Here is an 18,747-nt window from a genome sequence, read left to right as displayed (position 1 = left end):
ATTCCTCACCGAGAAATGTACCAAAGCCAGCACATCTAGCGTCCGTAAATCCATTAAATGATGTACATGATAAGGGTAGAATTATGCGGTGAACGTGATCCATCCCCGATCTGGCGGTGGAGGCTGCACCTCTATAATAGGCGTCGGCACCCCTTTCGCCCCCTCACGCACCAGATCCAGCTCCAAGCTCCCCGACATGATCCCATCCGCCACGGGACTTCGCCCACTGACCGACCCATCTTCACTACCCGACCATGTCCCGCTCCCATTCCTCGCCATCTTTCTCAAGGGCGGCACTGGCGGTGGCCTCCTCCGCACCGGCGTGAGCGAGCCGCCACTCGCACTCCGATCCCTTGAACTTGACCGAGGGGTATGTGACTCGGTAGCCGACCGAGGCCGGCGCTGAAGCTCGGGAGCTAGTGTATCCGAGACGTCATTCAGACTTGATTGGCGGATAGGGTCGCGGGAGGTGTAGACCGATGTGGAGATGGAGAGGAGACCGCTGGGTTTGGGTTTGATAGGCGTAGGAAGGGCATTGGCGACGGATTGCAAGGACATAGTGGAGCCGTTCCCGTTTCCATTCCCGTTGGAAGTGACGTGTTCGGCAGAGTGGGAGCGCTCGAGTTTGCGCGGCTCTTCGAGGCATCGCTCGACAAGCCGAGTGGTAGTGGCGTGGACGTCCCGGAGGTGGGCGTTCGAGATGAGGGATCGGAGGACGAGTTTGATCTGGGGGCGTTTGTAGGGGTCGGATTTGAGCTGAGTGTGGTTGAGGAGAGGATAGAGGACGCGGAGATAGGTGTGACGAAGCTGACTATCAGCAGGAACTCCCGGACCACATCTGAAACACTTACAGCTTCGTGCTCCTCTGGCAAGTCGACAAGCTCGCGGATGAACACATCCAGCAACACTCGCAGGTCATTCGTGTAGAAGTACTCGTGCGTTCCCGGGGTTGTGAACAGCAGGTACAGCATCTTAAGGATGAGTAGCTGCATGCACATGTCCTCCGCGGTGTTTTCTGCAATGGTCAGCTGCATCGACTCGCTAGAGATCAATGCAACGTACCAGCCCTGTTCAGCATGAAGATGATGTTCTCCCCGAACGTCTTGCTACTCCCCAGTCTTCGCATGAGCACCATCAACACCCGATTCGACTTTTTCGACTCATCCCCCTGATCATGCCCATTCGCCGCGCCCAGATTCCCGCTATGCAACCGCTGGTGTCTCGTGTGCGTATCCAAACTCATCGCCTTGGTCGCATCTCTCGTCGGGAGGGGTACTGCATTCTCCCCGAGACGTGTCGAGGTGGGTAAAGGTGCGGTCTGACTGCCCAGCATCGTGGTCGACGCGGGCGACTCGACCACGGTCTCACGGGTTTCGCGGGGCTCGCGCGACGCCTTGGTGGGAAGGGTAGCGACCATGAATTGCTCATTGAGAGCAAGGATGAGCTTGATGACTGCGTAGTTGAGCGATTCGTCCTGCTGATTCCGGGTGGTTTCGACCATTTCGAGCAAGTGGTCGATGAAGCGCTCGTCGAAGGGGGAGAGCTCGAGGTTGTCTAGCTTCTGGACCCGGCAGACTTCGTACATCAGGTAGGTCGCTGGTAGGCGTATTCGAGTCTCAATTGGAGGGAGACCGAGGATGAAGGACTGGCATGTCAGCCAAGCTCCCGAGGGAGAAAGAAAGCTCACCTCCTCAGCTTCCACGCTGACGATCTCGCCGAGACTGGGCAGGAGGGTCCGCCATTTCCGATGTGACCTGAATAGGCTGGGATGCCGGAAGCCATAGTACAGGATGATATGGTAGAGGATGTACAGGTCGTGCGGGTTGGTGTTCTACGATATCAGCTTCTGTGACCAGAAATCACTCGGTAGCCCTGTAAGCTGACTTACCTCCTGAGCCTCCACCATCACAATCCCCAGCATCCGTTCCGTATGGTATTTGAACAGCTCCGAGGCCAGTAGCGCCTTGACAGCATGCTGCATATCATCCTGTGTAGGCAGGAATTGATCTATTCGATCAGCAAGCGCCTCTCTCCCCTTTTAGTGGGAAGACAGAGACAGACCGTGATACGCTGAACAGAAGCTGACGAACATCCTCAGCGACCCATCCAGCTGGGTAAGGTCCGCATCGCTCGGTATATTGACGATCTCCTCTATCTCTGCCACCCATCAGCCCATGGTCTCTCTTTGTAACTTTGAGAGCAGACGGACCAAGCCAGAAATCGTCCGCATTGTCCACGCGGATATACGGATCCTCGCTGCCCCCTGCCGCCGTCGACGCCCTGACCGTCTCCACCTCATCATGCACCTCCTTACTCCCTCGTCTCCGGCTCTTGTGCGACCGACGTCGGACTGGATCAAAGGCGGTGGAAGACGAGGAGCCTGACCCGTGAGCATGAGCCGTTCCGGAACCGTGATTGAGCGAATTGGAGTGCCGGGGCGAGTGGGAGTGCGGGTAGTGCCCGTGCGAAGAGCGCCGGTGGTGACCGGGCTTCATCATGAGCTACCAAGGATGAGGGCCGGTGGTGCGGAGCGAAGCATAGGTCGGTGGGGTGGAAAGGAAGGGATGCTTGGCGCTGGTGCTCGAGAGGGCGATTCGGATATGTAGGTCGCGCGACAAGGGCACCGCCTTTAGCTGGAAGATGCAGAGAGTGATTCAAGCCCTCGATATGGGCAGTCGACAGCGGCTCAGGCAGGCTCCACTGGACATACGAGATTATAGATGGATGGGATACACAGACACGAGGAGAAGCGATATGGACAACAGCCTGACCTCTGCTTGCATCATCGCCGTAAAGCATCGGCCTGGCCCGCGCCGTAACGCCGCACCGTATCCGGTCAGTGCGAGAGATGCGAGGAGTACTGCTGTGCGGGCACGAAGCTGGGCACGACGACAGGACAAATGCATGCGGCTACATCTAGCTATCTGGAGATATGCCTATAATGTCCATACACCCGACATGGGAAGTCCCAGCCCCCCGGTGTTGGCTGAGGTACCATCTAGAGCTCCTTCTCTCCCCGCAGCTTGAGACCGCTACTAGGCTTATAGCTGTCCATCGCCCTCAATCGTTCGGGAAGAGTAGGGTGCGAGTGGTGATACGCCGAATAGAGCGGGTCGTTGTGGGGACTGGACAAGTTGTTCTTGTGCAGCTTGATGAGCGCCTCTTTGAGGTCGTCCTTCATGCCCAGCTGTACTCCGAACTCGTCTGTACCATCAGCTCTGACCGGTTGTGGAAGTCAAGTCTGGATACTTACCGGCCTGGTACTCGTACTTGCGGGTGACAGCGTTCATCCCAAACTTGACCACCGTGTCCAAAGGCTCAAGGACCAACTGGAAGAGCATGAAGCCAATCATGATCGGTTGAGGCCCGCCCGCGGGGTTGTGGGTCGCCAGGCGGGGGTCAAAGTGGAAGGACCGGTACAGGGCGGTGTTGTTGATGAAGACGGAGAAGACTGTGAGGATGAAGAAGAGGTGGGATTGAGCGATGAGGAGGAGCTTGGTAGGGTGTGCTATAGTATCAGCTGGGCTCGTCTCGTCGCGAAAGGGGCTAATAGCTTACAGAAGTACCAGTGGCCGAGCTCGTGCCCTTTCATGATCAGCTCCGAACCCCTAGGAAGGAAATGTATGAGTCAACTCAACGTACCGAGAACAGCTTCCACTTCGGCGGGCGAGCTCTTCTCCATCAAGGTGTCGTATACGACGATGTGCTTGCTCCAAGGCAGACCATAGAAGTAGCTGGGGTGTCAGCTTCACCGCAAAGGGCCAAGCTTCAAGTCTCAAGCTCACGCGTTCGAGTGCGAGCTTCGCTTGCTCCCGTCAATCTGGTACAGGTGGGTAAGGGGGAAGCCAAGCTTCTGCGACAGCTTCTCGACGCGCTCTCGGATTTCTCCGGCGGGCAGAGGGGTGAGCTTGTTGAAAAGCGGTTGGACTAGGGATCAGGACTGCACAATGCGAAGCAGGTCGGGAAAACTTACTGAAGATCGGGTAGATGATTTGCAGGACGAGCTGGACGACAACCCTGACCTCGTCAGCATCCTCCAACAATAATTTGCCGTTGTCAGCTTACATGAAAAGCATCAACCACGGCACAAAGTTCTTCCCCGCCGCCTCGATAATCCTCAAGAATCCAGCCATGAACGGCAGCCCGATCACCGCGATCAATGCCCATGTCTTGACCTGGTCCGCGATCCACAGGCCTACCGTCTGCTTGTTGAAGCCGTGCTTCTCCTCGATGACAAAGGTGTAGTAGTATGACCATGGAATGCCGGGGAGGGCAGTGAGCATTGTCAGGAACGATATCCAAAGAAGGGAATGGGTGACCTGCTCGCTTTAGCCCGGTCCTTTGAGCTGCTGAATGAGGCTAGACTTACAGTACGGTCCTGTCCCAGTCCGCAGGCATCCATGAAGCGCCCCGAGGCGTCCCATGTCCGACTATACACGTGCATCCGGATGAGGAGGAACGAGAGTACCGAGTCGAACGCGGCTTTCATGAGCGCATACCGGGTCTTGTCGCGCCCGTATATCTGAGCCTTGTCGAACAGCTCTTGCGGGAGGACACCGCCTAGTTCTTTGGGGGCTGTCTTGAGAGAGTACATCCGGATCTGACGTCCGCTGGTGGATAAGCGGGAGTCATAAGCCTCGTCCAGGATGGTAACGACTTACTAGATCCATATCTCAAAGGCAGCCAGGAGCCAGCTCGAGTAGATGACGATGTTCTCATAGTCGAGATTTGGTCTATCCACCAGGCCCGCGATATGGCTGAGGCCATTATCTATGCTGGCGACGAGAGACGAGGCCATTTGATTATATCCTAGTAAATACACGGTAGATGGGCGAAAGAAGGATGGGAAGTTCCGAAACATCTTGGCTGGTGGATGAAACGTGGCATCAAGCGAACATTCCTTTGGCTTGGCAAATGGGCCGCTTGCGTCGACTGCAGCCTGCATTTCTGAGAAAGGTAGACGCGAGCGGGTGGTACAGAATCTCGCGCGGCATCTGACCAGCCGAAAAGTCTCGAAAGGAATGGCTGCATCCCATATTTTGCTATCTTCTTCTACTCGTCCTTCTTGAGGTGGGTCGGTACCCTCTTGCCGTTCTCGCCTCCATCCGGCAGCTCGGGCGTTGGGAAGCCATCACCCATGTGCTCCTGAATAGTCAGTTCTCTCCCTTGACTGAATGTATGTGCGTCGGATACTCACATCGTAGTATCGGTAGTGAACCGACCTCCCTGCCGTCTCAATCTCCTTCATCTCCTCCTCACTCAGCTCAAAGTCATACACGTCCTTGAACCCCTTGATCCTGTCCTCATTCTTTGACGATGTGACGGCGACAACACCGAACTGGATCGTCCATCGCAGCAAGACTGCAGCCGAGTCGACATTGTGCTTTTTGGCGATCTTCTCCAGGATGGGCTTGAGGGGGCCGCCCTTGTGCCGCAAGACGGGGGTGAGGGGACCGTACGCCTCGGTGATGATGCCGTGCTGCTTGTTGAGGTCGAGAATGGGTTGGAGTTGGGCGAGGAGGTATGGGTGGAATTCGAGCTCTGGGACATCAGCTTTCGTCTCCACGGAGTTCACACGTTAACTGACGGTGCGCGGCAGGCTTGATCTTGGCGACAGACATGACCTCCTCAATGTGTTCGGGCTGGAAGTTGGAGATACCGAGGCTGGTACCCTTCAATGTTCCGTCCTGGACGAGCCCCTCGAGGACCTGCCAGAACTGGCCGATCTTGCCCTTCTCGGGCACGTAGGGAGTGTGGATGAGAAGCAGATCGGGAGGACCGCCGAGTTTGTCGATGGTGGTCTGTACCGAGCGCTTGATGTCCTCTGGTTTTGTCTTGACGTCTGACAATCAGCGCCGCAGTACTTGACTAGTGGTACTATATGTACCTCTCGTTACATCGTACCCAGGCGAGAACTCCGGCTTGCCATCGATGAACGGCGACACTGCGTATCAGCATAGAGGTCAAAGTAGCTGCTCCAAGCGAGACGTACATTTGCTAGTGATGAACACGTCGTCTCGGCTGAGACCGGATCGCTCGACCGCTTGACCAGTCTCGGCCTCTGTTCCGTATCCCTGAGCCGTATCGAGGTGCAGTATACCAGACTCCAGGACAGTCCGTCCAAGATCAGCCGTCTGCTGCCCCATCTTGCTGAGACCTCCTGTTCCATTGCTGAGGGATCAGCTAGTTCCCCTCTTGATCGCGAGATCTCACTCACCCCCATGCAATAGCGGGGATCTTCTTCTTGCTGCCGTCGTTGAGCTGGAAAGCGATGACCATGGTGATGCGAGTGTGATGTAGAAGTCTAGTCGTCAAAGCAGCTCACATAGGTCTTGGGTCAGTTTTGGGTGGACCTCTTTCTTGCTGATGACGTCGCTGCCTCCACTAAAGGAATTCATAGGCGCGCGCAATACTAGGCACAGGGCTCCCCCCACTCTTGCCGCCGCGTGCCTAACTGCCACGCTGGAAGGTGGACGCGACAAGGACAATCTAATCTCCCCTTGAATCTCTCCCTTGTTTTCGTCCCCTCACCCCGCTTGACAAGATATACAAACACAACACAGAGCACCTCGCCGTACATCCCAGACGATATCAGAGAGCAAGTCTGGTAATTGGGCCAAAAACAACGAAATTCGAAGCTACAGCGAAAGCATGAGGACCGGTCGCTCCTTCGCCGCTTTTGCGCTTCTCTCCGCGTCGCTCTGCTCGGGCGTGCTGGGGGAGTCCTCTCGAACAGCACAGCAGGCTACGCAGGATGGGAACAGATTACTAGCGGAGGGCGAGTATAGCGGAGCTGCGAGAGCGTTCGGAGAAGCGATAGGTACGCCCATCTTTACCTCTTCCCATGCTTGACTGATAGCCAGAGCTGGACCCGTCGTCATTTTCGACCTACTACAAGCGGGCGACCGCATACCTTTCTATGGGACGGACCAACGCCGCGCTGGATGACTTTGATACAATACTGCGGCTGAATCCGGCTTTCGTACAGGTGCGTCTGAAGCAATTGAGCGGAGGGCACGGCTGATGTTCAGGCGCACTATCAGAAAGCCAAGATACTAGCAAAGGATGGGGAGTTCAGTCGAGCAGGAGAAGCGCTCCAGCTATATACAAAGCAGGATCAGGAGGCGGCCGATCTGGTATGTCTTGATTCTAGCGTATAGGCTTAGCTGATCTCCAGGCTGAAGCTGTCAAGTCAGCAGCGAATGCGGCTGGATCTGCGCGGAAGGCGAGGAAGAGCAGGGACTGGCCGCTTTGCGTGCAACACGCTACGAAAGCTCTGGAAGTGGGACCCAACTCTGTTGAGATGAGGGAGGTCAGATTAGCGTGCAACGAGGAGATGGGGGATGTGGATGCGGTCTATGGTGATCTTAGGTATGTAAGCTGTGCGCATTCTGAGGGCGACGGGCTGACCCAGTAGCCGACTAGCTATACTTCAACCCGCTTCCACCGACCTTCCCCTCCGCCTAGCCCATATCGGCTACTTCATCCTCGCTTCTCCACAAGCGCTGAACCACGTCAAGCAGTGTCTGCATTACGACCCCGACTCGAAGCCCTGCAAGAAGGTGCACAGGCTACTGAGGTCACTCGAGAAGGACGTGGCGAAGGCGCGGAACTTTGTCGAGGGCGGGACCCCTCGGCCAGCCATCAAAGTTCTAGACGGCGATGACGGGTTGCTGGCGCGGTTCGAGAAGGCGTTCAAGGACGCACAGACTGAGCAGGACGGCCGGATTTGGCTACCACTAACATTACGGCCGAACGAGACGAGCGAGACCAGACTCAACCTCTATGCCCTCGCGTGCAAGGCTGCGGTCGGTGCGAACGACTTTACCAAGTCGCGGGGGATGAAGTGGTGCGACGAGGTGTTTGCGATGGACGCGGAGAACTCGGATGCTCTGATAGCGAGAGGGGAGAAGGCGCTCAAGGAGGAGAAGTACGAAGAAGCGGTACGGATGTTGGAAAAGGCGTTTGAGACGACTGGGCGGAGCAGCCAGGATATTGCGAATAGGCTGGGGAAAGCGCAGAAGTTGTTGAAGGTGTCCAAGCAGAAGGATTACTACAAGGTGCTGGGAGTATCGAGGGATGCGGATGCTCGGACGATCAAGAAGGCATTGTGAGCTGCTGTGTGGGTCTAGCTGACGATGTAGCCGGACAAAAGCAAAGATCGCCCATCCCGATGTTGGAGGATCAGCGGAACAGATGTCGGCTCTCAACGAGGCACATGAAGTCTTGTCAGATCCTCGTAAGTCTAATCAGCCCTTACAGGGACTTGGCTGATACCCAGAACTGCGCCAGCGTTACGATAACGGCGACGACCCAAACGATCCGACATCAGGCCACCAGCAGAACCCCTTTGCCCATCATGGCGGGATGCCATTCCAATTCTTCCAGCAGCAGGGCGGTGGGTTCCCTGGCTCAGGAGGCGGACAGAGGATGCAGTTCCAGTGGGGATAGATGTGCATGCATCGTTCTTGACCATAGCTACAACCTATAGTAGCTGGATAGCTCGCCACGTGGCCAAAGTGCCACAAGCTGAAAGTCCGTGCGATGATCGAAAAGTCCGTGCGGCGTCTCGCGTTGTTGTGACGGTCTGCCTTTGGCCAGCGCTGGAAGGGGTGATTCCCATCTCATCTCATACCTTGTTTGCTTGACCAAGCATACTACCGCACACATCAAGCTAGTAACGGAGACACCAGTCATACGCGACATGGCTCCGCTCACCTCGAAAGCCGCTGTAGCGGGGACCAGTGCCCCACGGAGCGAGCCAAGGCCCACACGGACTTCGGCGCGCGTCGCTATCCAGACTGAAGAGTCTGTGCCGGACAAGGCGGGCGAGATAGGAGGAAAGGGGAAGAAGCGCGCCTCGGCTGCTACTTCTACAGAAGAGGCTGAGCCCAGAGTGACCAGGCGGCGGGTCTCGGCGGCTGCGGAGGAAGGCGCGAAGACGGCTGCACCGCGTCGCAACAAGTCCCGGGCGTCGAAGGGTGGGGAGGCGGAGGAGTCTGCTGCACCCGAGGCGTCAGCGGCAGCTCCTGCTAGCTCTCGCTCGAAGAAAGGAAAGGGCCGGTCATCCGGAGTCACTCGGTTCTGGCGCAACAACTCGTCCATCGCCGGCAAGTCCGAGGCGCCATCCAAGAAGAAAGACTTCATGTCGGCCGGTATCTACTGCCAGGACCCGGACCCCAACTCGCCCCGCAAACTCGTCAACCGTGTCCTGTCCCGGCGTCATGCCGAGCTCACCGCGGCGAGGAAGAAGGGACGCGCGGCAGCGCTCGCTGCCAATGGCGCTGGGAACGACGAGGAACGGCCCGTGTTCCCGCCCATGCCGTATGACTATGGGGAGACACACTTCTTCGAGCAGCAGCATGAGTTTGTGCTGCCGTATGACATACAGTGGGAGGCGGAGAATGGGACGTTGGACGCAAAGAAGCGGCCAGACGCTTACCAGCGAATCAGGCAAAGTGAGCGCCGGTCTCAGTGTCAGGAGAGTCGCGCTGACAGATAGATGCGTTCCCAGAGCGGACTAAAGTCGGTTCCGACGTTACGGCCATCTGCCGCTGCACGCCCGAGTCTGGCTGCAACGAAAACTGCGACAACCGGATCATGCACTACACTTGCGGCAAGAACTGCCCGGCTGGCGAGATGTGCGGCAACAAGTCGCTCTGGAAGCGGAAACAGCCGCCTTTGAAGGTTGCATTTGTGAGTACCGGAGAAGAAGGTGACTGATGATAGACTGGTTCGCGTGGATTCGGTCTGTTTGCGACGCAGGATATCAGCGAGGGAGATTTCGTGATCGACTATCGGGGCGAAGTGAGTCTGTCGAGAAGCTAATTGGACTGAGCTGACTTCAGGTCATCGCCTTGTCGACTTTCTACGAACGGTGTAATGCCGAATATGCGGCTTCGAAGAACTACTATGCGCTCGCGTACGACCAAGACGAGGTCATTGACGCGGCGGCAAAAGGGAACGAGGCACGCTTCATCAATCACGGCTGCCAGTCTAATCTCGAGGTGCGAAAGGTATCGACGCTGGGCGAGGGTGTGGAGGAGTTCGAGGTGGGGATGTGGGCGTCCAGGGATATTGCAGCAGGAGAAGAGGTAAGCCATGCCTAGCAACACTGCTGACTTCAGCTCTGCTACGACTACAACTTTGACTCGTTCGCCGCTGCTACCGCCACCGAATGCCGGTGCGGCGCCCCCAATTGTATCGGCTACCTCGGGCGGAATCCGGGCGAAAAGACCGGTCGGGAGAAGGCTCTCGAAGCCGATCTCAACGCATCGACCAAGAAGGCGATCACGAAGCAGGTGAAGCGGGCAGTCAAGACGGCCGCCAGCAAGGCGTCTGTCAAGAAGGTCGCTTCTCCTGCCAAGGCGCGCAAGTCGGGAAAGGCGGCGGGAAAGGGCAGAGAAAAGGCGGCGGAGCAGGAAAGGGACAAGCGGGCCAAGATGAGGCAATTGAGAGAGATGCGGGCTTTTCGGGCCGCTGAGGTCGCAGCGGATGCCGCCGTACAGGGCGGGCAGACCTCAGCACAGGGAGCAATGATGCCCCCTTCATTCGACGGAACGCCATTCCTCCAGCCGGACGCGACCGAAGCCGCAGCTACCGCGGTCACTCAGCCAAAGAAGAAGAGAGGAAAGGCCATTGAGCAAAAGTTTGACGGCACGGAGATCCCTCCTCCTAGAAAGGTGCGCGGAAAGGCAGGGGCGGGCGGAAGTAAGAAGGCTGGATCGGCCGGTGCTGGGTCGGACGCCGAGGACGAGGCGGCGCGGAAGGAGGAGGCGCGAAAGAGGCGGATATCGGGCTGGGCCGACTGGCTCAAGAAGAAGGCGTCAGAGAAATCCAGGACGAGGGCGGAATGGCAAGAGTTTGCCAACAAGCGGCGGAGAGGAAAGGCGTGGATGGAGGGGATGATGCAGGAGTACGGTGTCGCGGCGTACGAAGGTGGACCAGCGGAACCTTACACTTCTCCCCTCGTCGACATTCCCCCTACCGGTCAGCCAAAGAAACGGGGTCCTCCTCCTGGTACACCGCGCGCGCCTCGTCTGCCCAAGACCGAAGCGCCGGCCGGCCCGCGTGTGTTTGATCCTCTGCTCGACGCAGCCGTAGACGGGACGCTTATCAACGAGACGGACGCGGAACGGGCGCTTCGTAGCATCTACCCAGACTTTGCGCTCCCATCGGAAATCCCAAATCTCGGCGAGTCGTCCGGGACCCAGCACGACGAGCCTGCTCCTATCGACCAGATCTACGCGGCAGCCGCGGCGGTCGACCAGGCGGCAGGTCAAGATGGGTTTGACGGCGGGGTTGACTATGACACTCTGGCGGTCGAAAACCTCTTTGGTCCGTCCAGCGTGGACTACTTTGAAACCACACAGCAGCAATTCGGCATGGCGTCCAGCTCGCGACTGGGCAACTCGAACCAGCTCAGCCAACAATCCAACGCGCGTACCGAGCCCTCGGTACCGGTCATACCCTACTCGCTCGCGCAGGTCCCGCAGGATATCGAGATGGAGGAGATGCAGGCAGAGGCGGACCCCACGCCAGAGCAGGTGCGGCAGAGGGCGATGGCGATTGTTTCGAGTATACAGCCGCAGATGCCCCCGGCGTGAGGTGTGAGAGTAGACAGGGTATTGTAGGTTTGTGGTCTTCGGTTATGCGGTCCAGCTAGTAGTAGTGTATGGTTAGACATGTCACCCTTGGTGGGTGGAGCTTGAAACCAGTGGCTCGCTCGGGAGTAATTTTGTTGACGTCCAACGAGGCATTCACGCTACTATTGTATTCGTCCATATGCTCGTCTAGCCACAGCTATACCTACCGCTATGCTCGCCGCACAGCCGATACCTATCTCAGGGCAGCGCGCACCCTCCCCAATTCCCCGCCCGTCATTCTCGTCCGGTCGGTCACGGCTCAGCAAGGACGACTTTGAGAATGCCCTCTTGAACCCACATCAGACCATCTTCCTCTCTGGCTCGCCTGGCCTGGGAGAGACGAGCGAGACACCTCCTCGGCCCCGCGCGGCGGATGCTGGCGATGCACCCCCTTTGCCGGAGAAACGGAGCTTCGAGGATGATATGCGGGAATCCGCCCTTGGCAACGCCAACAACAAAGCAACGCCGGAAAGGAGTCGGTTTCCCTCTGCACCGGGCGTGGGGGTTGTACCTCCTACACCAGATACGCTCGGTGCGACGTCCATACGGTCAGGGCATTCCAGGCGGCAAAGTCAGGTCACGATGGGTAGTGATGGGACGCCGACGAAGAATCGCGTCAAAGGACCGAGTATTGGGCTGGATGGTGAGTTTGGACCGCTGAGCAGAGCTGATGGAAAGCGGAGATAGCAGCGACTCAGCCAGATAAGGCGGTGGTCAAGCGGAAATCACTCTTCAGGTCGCCCGGGACAGCTTCATCGCCTGACCTGGCAACTCTGGTGAAGAAGGCCAAGGAACGGAAACCTCTTCCACCAACAATGACCCCTTCATCCTCCCAGGCTTCCGCTTCGACCTCGCGGACGGCTGTGCCCCCAGCAAAGTCGACTGTACCGCTGCCGAGACAACCCACGATGTCTCCGGAAAGAGGAGCAAACCCGAGGAGCATAAGCAATGGGACCAAGAGCCCAGAGTCAAAGAGCAGCGATGGGGAGAACTTCAAGGTATGTCCCGTTCGCGATAAGGCTGACGTGCAGAGTATGAGATACAAGGCCAAGGGCATGTTTGGACGTATGTTTGGATCAAACGTCAAGGAGCCTCCAGTATGTCCATGGTTGGACGACGCTGATGATAGTCACCTCGAGCATTTCCCGTTCCTCCGCCAAATCAGTCCCCTGCCGCTCATCCAGTTCCCACCGTCTACTCTCCTCCCCCAGATACTTCTCGACAGATATCCCCTCCCACCCCTCAGCCCCTGCCCGAAGAATTGCTACCCCCTCGACCACTCTCCGCCGTCCCGGAATCCAACGGTGTCGAAGCAGACGAAGTCGGCCAGGTGGACGGGCAAAAGTCATTACCCCAGACCCCGCTCGATGCGCCGACGACCAGAGGTATGGGGACACTTCGGTCTCTACATACTCGCCAGCCAGCGTACAGCATCTCGGACCGTGAAGCGGAAGAAGAGGACAAGCCGCGGGAGCGGGAACGGTCATTCTCGGAGGATGTGGCGGGGATGCTAGCTAGTATAGGTCACGACTCGCCTGCGCGCGAGCTTGGACTGGCTCCAGATAGCGTGAGGACAACCGCTTCAGTTCTACGAACGACGCCGAGGGAGCTTCATGCGGAGCTGGGGCGGACGGGGTCCATCGACCGGTCTGGAGATCGGTTGAAACCACGCGCATCGCCCGTGCCTGGTGTACGAATGTCGTCCCTTCCTTCTCCACAGGCGGAGAGTGAGGCAGGACCGAGCCAACCGCGGATCATGTCGACTCCCAACCCTCCAACGGACAAGACCTTCCCGAACGATGTCTTCGGCTACACCGCCGACAGCCCGATGGCGATGGGCCGCCCACTAGACTTTGGTCCACCTCTAGATGGGCCGGACTCGACCATCCGCGCCAGACAGGCCTCTGCTTTCGACTCTCCTGCACCTCCCTCGGTCCGGCTCGTCGCTTCGCCCCGACTACCGAGCAGTCCGCTCGATGAGATAGCACCGGACGATATGGGCGACTCACGCTCGTTCCTTGGCTCAGCCGAAGCTGAAACGAGCGCGCCAATACCGGAGGATGACGAGGAGAAGGGAAGGAGGCTGGCGTGCGAGTTCCTCGAGAATGACTTTTCGAGCATGTCGCAGGAGAAGGTGGCCATATTCTTAGGTGGACCGTGAGTGCCCCGTATGACCGAGCTGATTTCAGACGCCCGGTCAACGCGATAGCTTTGAGATACTATATGCAGTACTTCGATATGAAGGGGCAGAATCTGGTCGAATCGTTCAGGTGAGTCCCCAGCTGGATAGATCTGATTTTAGGGAACTCTGTGCCAAGCTCGTTCTCAAGGCGGAATCTCAGGAGATCGATCGTATCATTGGCGGGTTCAGCTCGAGATACTATGAGTGCAACCCAAACACCGTCTTTGGCTCGCCAGGTACGTCTCATACAAGACTGAGCTGATCCAGGCGTCGTCCATACCGTCACCGCCGCCATGCTCATGCTCAATACCGACCTCCACATCGCCGAGCTTACCAAGCACATGTCTCGCGCCGAATTTGTCCGGAACGCCATGTCTGCTATCCGGGAGAGCATGCCTACGGACGGAGCGAGTACACCCGACCTCATCCGCGATGACATCTCATCGCGCATCGCATCAGTGTCCACCTTGAACGGACAGCGGATGAAGGTTCCGCCAGCTCAGCGGTCCGCTTCAGCCCCTGTCCCAAGTCACGCCGCGGGCATAGCACGGGTCGTCAGCGAGGCGGGCATGAACGGGAGACAGGACAGCTCGACGACGGTCAACTCGTTCTCGTACAGCAAAGCATGGGAGACGGAGGCGGAGAATGCGCTCAAGGACATCTTTGCGGCGGTACGGTCTGATCGGATCTTGCTGCCTACCTCCAACTCGACCGGGTCGTCCAATCGCCAATCAATGATCTCCCTCGCCAACTCGTTCGATCAATCCAAAAACCGGACCCTGCGTAGCCCGTCTGATCGAGTCAACGTACTCAAGCGAGGCGGATCACGGATGAACAACCCGTACGGCAACAACTTTAACGGCTCGGATGGCAGACTCAGCCCGACCGGAAGTTATGCCAATTCCATTAATGAAGTGAGTGATCGCTTGCGCAGAGCTGATATAGAACATGTCACCCTTCGCCTCGCTCGGCTTTGCCTCCAATCTCTCCCATACGGTCATCCGGGAACAAGAGGACGAGACCCACTCGACCATCTCTCATGCGTCGGTCAGCACACTGGACGAGCTGGACGATGATGAGCTGGCGCTACTTGGCGCACCGTGGGCGAAGGAGGGGCTGCTATGGCACAAGCTGTACTGGGAGGCGCCAGGCAAGCGGGCCAAGAAGAATGAATGGCAGCAGTTCTTTGCGGTGGCGCAGAAGGGGGAGCTACACATGTTTGTTTTTGGGAGTGGCGGGTCGGGGTTCGGTGGTGGGAGCGTGGGTGGGGGAAATTGGCTGGTAAGTCAGGCCTCAAGCTACGGTGGCTCCAGCTGACACGCAGTCAAATGCCAAACCCGTCGGTACGATCAATCTTATGCATGTTCTCGCAGCGCCTGTCTCTAAGGGCGGAAGCGCAGATCGGCCACACTGCTTTTCCGTCACCGTCGCGTCCGGCCAGGTCACCCTCTTCCAAGCCGGAACGGAAGATCTCGTCGCCGAATGGGTATCTGCCTGTAATTACTGGTCAGCCCGTCGATCACGTCAACCCCTCGCCGGCGGAGTCAGCAACATGGAGTACGGCTGGCAGCGCGTCACCGACAACAGCCAGGACGAACCAGAGGACAAGGGCAGTATCCGGTCCGCTCGGAGCAACTTTTCCAAACTCGGCGGAACGTATGGCCGAAAGAGCATGCAGCCACTCGACCGCGTCCACATCAACGACTGGAAACCGCCCATCCCCGCCGCGATGCCGAGCCCGCTGGACGAGGAGCAGCAACTGGAGGCGCTGCAGGTGTATGTCAAGCATGTTGTCGAGGAGCTAGAGCAGCACAAGGCTTTGGAGGATGCTATGATCAGACAGGTGAGTCAAGCTTCATGTTGCGGCTGATCGTTCAGTTCTCGCCCGGATCAAAGAACCTCTCCAAAGCCAAAGAAAACTGGAAGGCCCGGAGCCTGTACCTACACAACGAAGTCATCAAGTACGACACGTACATTGACTCTCTGCGGAGCGCGATCAGCTTGAGGCTGAAGAAGGCGGGCGAAAGGAAGCTGGAGAAGAGCTTGGCGAGGAGCATGACCTCCTTACATCGAAGGGAGTCGGAGGATTTGATGAGCGCGGCGTTGAGCCAGACGGACGAGGAGGACGAGGAGGAGCTTGCCACGCCACCGAAGAGCCGGGTCCGGGGGCGGTAGGATATAGGCACAGGACAGTCACATCACCTGTTGTATGGATCAATCTAGCAGCTGCTCGGGTATGGATTTAGGCGAGAATGGGAGCTGGGTATAGCCGCTGTATATATGCCGTTCGGATCATCGGGTCCGGCACAGCGGAGAACCGAAAGCCTTGGACGTTGCGCCTTGTTCAGGGTTAAATTAGACATTGAGTTCAGGGACAGGATCCGGCCGGTCCTTCGGTTAAGGTCATGTGACCCTGACCCCGGTTTCCCCGCGCCTCTCTTCCCCGCCCCGAGCCGCTCCCCACCGCGCCGGGTCGAATCGAAATTCCGAACCTATAAGAACAAGCGAGTCAGCAGATGAATAGGGCCCCCCTTCAGCTCTGTCAATCCGTTATACTCACACCATAATGTCCGAGAAGGACCTCCAAAACAGCCCTGATGGCAGCATCAACAATAATGGCATCGACGTCAAGTCAGCCTCACATCCGAATCCCACTGGTATTCCCGACCACCGTCAGGAATATGCGCGTGAGCTCGCGGCCATGAGCCCGGAGGAGTACCTCGCGTTTGAGAAAAAGGTCCTGAGGAAGATGGTGAGTTGTAGTCTGGTGTAGGGCTGACGGCAGGATCTCAACATCATTCCATGGATCACACTGCTGTACCTCTTGTCCTTCCTTGATCGTGTCAATGTCGGCGCGGCGAGACTCGTCGGCATGTTGACAGAGCTCCAGCTCAACTCGCTCCAGTACTCTAACATCTCCATGAGTAAGTCGACGGCCTGAACAGTGCTGATATCAGTCTTCTTCGTCTCCTACGTAGCGTTCGAAGTACCGTCCAACTTGGTCCTGAAGGTGAGCTGGCTATGTGAGCGCTGCTGACGACAGAAATTCAAGCCCTCCCGATGGATTCCCTTCACAATGGTGGTATGGGGTATCTTCCAGACCTGCATGGGTACCGTCAACACCTACGGCCAGCTCCTCGCCCTCCGTTTCTGTCTCGGTATCTTCGAGGCCGGCTTGGTAGGTTGACCCAAAGACAAGGCTGACCTCAGTTCCCCGGTCTCAACTTCTTCCTGACCGGCTGGTACCGCCGAGAAGAGCTCAACCGTCGTGTATCCATCTTCTTTGCCGGCGCTGTCCTGGCTGGTGCTTTCGGCGGTATCTTTGGTTACGCCATTGCTCAAATGGGCGGTGTGGGCGGCTACTCTGGCTGGCGATGGATCGTAAGTTCGCCAGGCTGAATATTGCTTACTTTAGTTCATCATTGAGGGTCTGCTTACTATCGTCATCGCCATTGCGTCCATCTGGATGGTGCACGACTGGCCTGACCAGGCCAAGTTCTTGACGCCGCTCGAGCGCGAATGCGTCCTGACTCGTCTTCGTAAGGAACAGGGTCTTGCCGGAGAGGGTACTCTGAACCGCAAGGTGGTCAAGCAGGCTTTGTGAGTCGTTCGAGCCTGTCTGTAAATGTACTTAGCTGATGAACAGCCTCGACCCTAAGATGTGGCTCCTCATGCTCTGCTACATCGGTGCTGCTGAGCCCCTCTACTCGTAAGTCCCCTTTCCTGGAGGTTTCGCATTCGCTCATCATGTAGTGGCGCTCTCTTCTCGCCCTCCATCGTCGCTGCTCTTGGCACATTCTCGGCTACTACGTCCCTCCTCCTCTCGACACCACCCTACGTCCTCACCTTCATCGCTACCCTCGGTACCGCATGGGTTTCCGACAAGTACAAGCGCCGCGGTATCTTCAACATGTTCTGGTCCGTCATCGCCATGATCGGTTACATACTTCTTATCGCTATCCCCACGCAGTACGCTGGCGCGCGGTACTTTGCCGTCTTCCTGACTGTCATGTCGACTGGACCTCTCATTGCCTGCACCATCTCATGGACGGGAAACACCTGGGTAGCGCACTACACAAGTCAGTCAATTCATTTGTTCAAAGTCCAATCCTGACAAGATAGAGGCTATCTGTATGGGTATGGTCTTCTCGGCCGGTAACTCGGGCGGTATTGTCGCTTCGCAAGCCTACCGTGACGCCGATGCGCCCCGCTTCATCCCCGGTCACGCCACCGCCCTGGGTTTCCTCGCCATGCACTTTACCACCTCCGCTATCCTCTGGTGGATGTTTGCGAGGGAGAACAAGCGCAGGGACGAGCAATACGGCCCACCTCCCAGCCAGCACGAGGTCCACGACTTTATGGACGCGGACAACATCCGGCGGTACGGTCTGGAGGGGATGAGCAGGGAGGATCTCATCAATCTTGGTGACAAGCACCCGGCGTATCGCTACGTTTTGTAAATGGGGCGAAAGGGTTAATGGGTGGAAGGGGTCTTTATCTGATGGGGATTTAGTTTGAATAATCGGGGCTTCTCTGTTGGATGCATGACGTGTTGGCTCTCTCGATTTCAAGTCTCGCGACTTCTCCAGTCATGGTCGTACAAAATCGCGGCGATTATACGATACATGTCCTTCAGCCCATACAATACAATCCTAGGTGACCCTAGCCTGCTCCGCGACCGTGGAACTCCGATGACGCGCCAACGCGGTCAATACCTGATCATAGACTACCCGCCACCTGTTACCCATCAGCTCGGCCCGCTGGAACGTGTACCGTAGGGACAGACTTACTCGTCTCAATACACCCAAGTGCATATCCATAGCTTCAAACATGGTCTTTACCAGAAAGTCCAACTCCTTGCCCTTCGACAACATCTCCCTCGCCTGCTTGCTGAAGTCCTGCACATATTGCACTGCTGAC

General features: G+C 57.3%; 7 protein-coding genes across 7 annotated transcripts; 4 read left to right on the top strand and 3 right to left on the bottom strand.

Annotated features, from left to right (window-relative positions):
• Positions 1-81: 81 nt before the first annotated feature.
• MKK02DRAFT_26305 (uncharacterized protein) lies at positions 82-2,495 on the bottom strand (the record flags this gene model as incomplete). Its single annotated transcript, XM_053087170.1, has 6 exons — positions 82-807; positions 852-1,015; positions 1,063-1,831; positions 1,889-2,007; positions 2,062-2,157; positions 2,210-2,495. 6 exons carry the CDS (start codon positions 2,493-2,495, stop codon positions 82-84), a joined length of 2,160 nt encoding a protein of 719 aa, XP_052945373.1.
• Positions 2,496-2,998: 503 nt separating this feature from the next.
• Positions 2,999-4,798, bottom strand: MKK02DRAFT_44289 (metalloendopeptidase; the record flags this gene model as incomplete). The annotated part of the gene is made up of 9 exons (XM_053092871.1): positions 2,999-3,204; positions 3,254-3,508; positions 3,559-3,585; positions 3,643-3,734; positions 3,786-3,927; positions 3,974-4,017; positions 4,066-4,319; positions 4,370-4,610; positions 4,662-4,798. 9 exons carry the CDS (start codon positions 4,796-4,798, stop codon positions 2,999-3,001), a joined length of 1,398 nt encoding a protein of 465 aa, XP_052945372.1.
• A 254-nt stretch (positions 4,799-5,052) lies between these two features.
• MKK02DRAFT_36756 (NADP-dependent oxidoreductase domain-containing protein) lies at positions 5,053-6,279 on the bottom strand (the record flags this gene model as incomplete). Its single annotated transcript, XM_053089489.1, has 5 exons — positions 5,053-5,145; positions 5,198-5,541; positions 5,588-5,842; positions 5,993-6,171; positions 6,218-6,279. 5 exons carry the CDS (start codon positions 6,277-6,279, stop codon positions 5,053-5,055), a joined length of 933 nt encoding a protein of 310 aa, XP_052945371.1.
• A 372-nt stretch (positions 6,280-6,651) lies between these two features.
• MKK02DRAFT_25347 (co-chaperone) lies at positions 6,652-8,451 on the top strand (the record flags this gene model as incomplete). Its single annotated transcript, XM_053087024.1, has 7 exons — positions 6,652-6,820; positions 6,864-6,988; positions 7,032-7,136; positions 7,178-7,371; positions 7,418-8,110; positions 8,145-8,239; positions 8,282-8,451. The coding sequence occupies 7 exons, from the start codon at positions 6,652-6,654 to the stop codon at positions 8,449-8,451; spliced, it is 1,551 nt and encodes a 516-aa protein (XP_052945370.1).
• Positions 8,452-9,564: 1,113 nt separating this feature from the next.
• On the top strand, positions 9,565-10,220 carry MKK02DRAFT_6895 (putative huntingtin interacting protein; the record flags this gene model as incomplete). The annotated part of the gene is made up of 4 exons (XM_053093688.1): positions 9,565-9,696; positions 9,730-9,807; positions 9,849-10,094; positions 10,128-10,220. Coding segments are annotated over 4 exons (549 nt in total), but the record flags the coding sequence as incomplete, so codon positions are not given.
• A 2,102-nt stretch (positions 10,221-12,322) lies between these two features.
• On the top strand, positions 12,323-15,894 carry MKK02DRAFT_10116 (uncharacterized protein; the record flags this gene model as incomplete). Its single annotated transcript, XM_053085498.1, is given in 8 exon segments — positions 12,323-12,773; positions 12,785-13,802; positions 13,835-13,915; positions 13,948-14,063; positions 14,095-14,741; positions 14,773-15,108; positions 15,152-15,670; positions 15,706-15,894. Coding segments are annotated over 8 exon segments (3,357 nt in total), but the record flags the coding sequence as incomplete, so codon positions are not given.
• Positions 15,895-16,393: 499 nt separating this feature from the next.
• Positions 16,394-18,287, top strand: MKK02DRAFT_32976 (major facilitator superfamily domain-containing protein; the record flags this gene model as incomplete). The annotated part of the gene is made up of 9 exons (XM_053088617.1): positions 16,394-16,579; positions 16,613-16,751; positions 16,785-16,837; positions 16,871-17,005; positions 17,038-17,208; positions 17,243-17,427; positions 17,474-17,536; positions 17,581-17,906; positions 17,950-18,287. The coding sequence occupies 9 exons, from the start codon at positions 16,394-16,396 to the stop codon at positions 18,285-18,287; spliced, it is 1,596 nt and encodes a 531-aa protein (XP_052945367.1).
• Between the last annotated feature and the right edge of the window lie 460 nt (positions 18,288-18,747).

The sequence above is a fragment of the Dioszegia hungarica genome (assembly GCF_025882075.1).
Source record: "Dioszegia hungarica strain PDD-24b-2 chromosome Unknown MKK02contig_8, whole genome shotgun sequence".
Taxonomy (NCBI): Eukaryota; Fungi; Basidiomycota; class Tremellomycetes; order Tremellales; family Bulleribasidiaceae; genus Dioszegia; species Dioszegia hungarica.
Note: the sequence above shows the minus strand (reverse complement) of the source record. Positions and strands in the feature narration are given on the sequence as shown.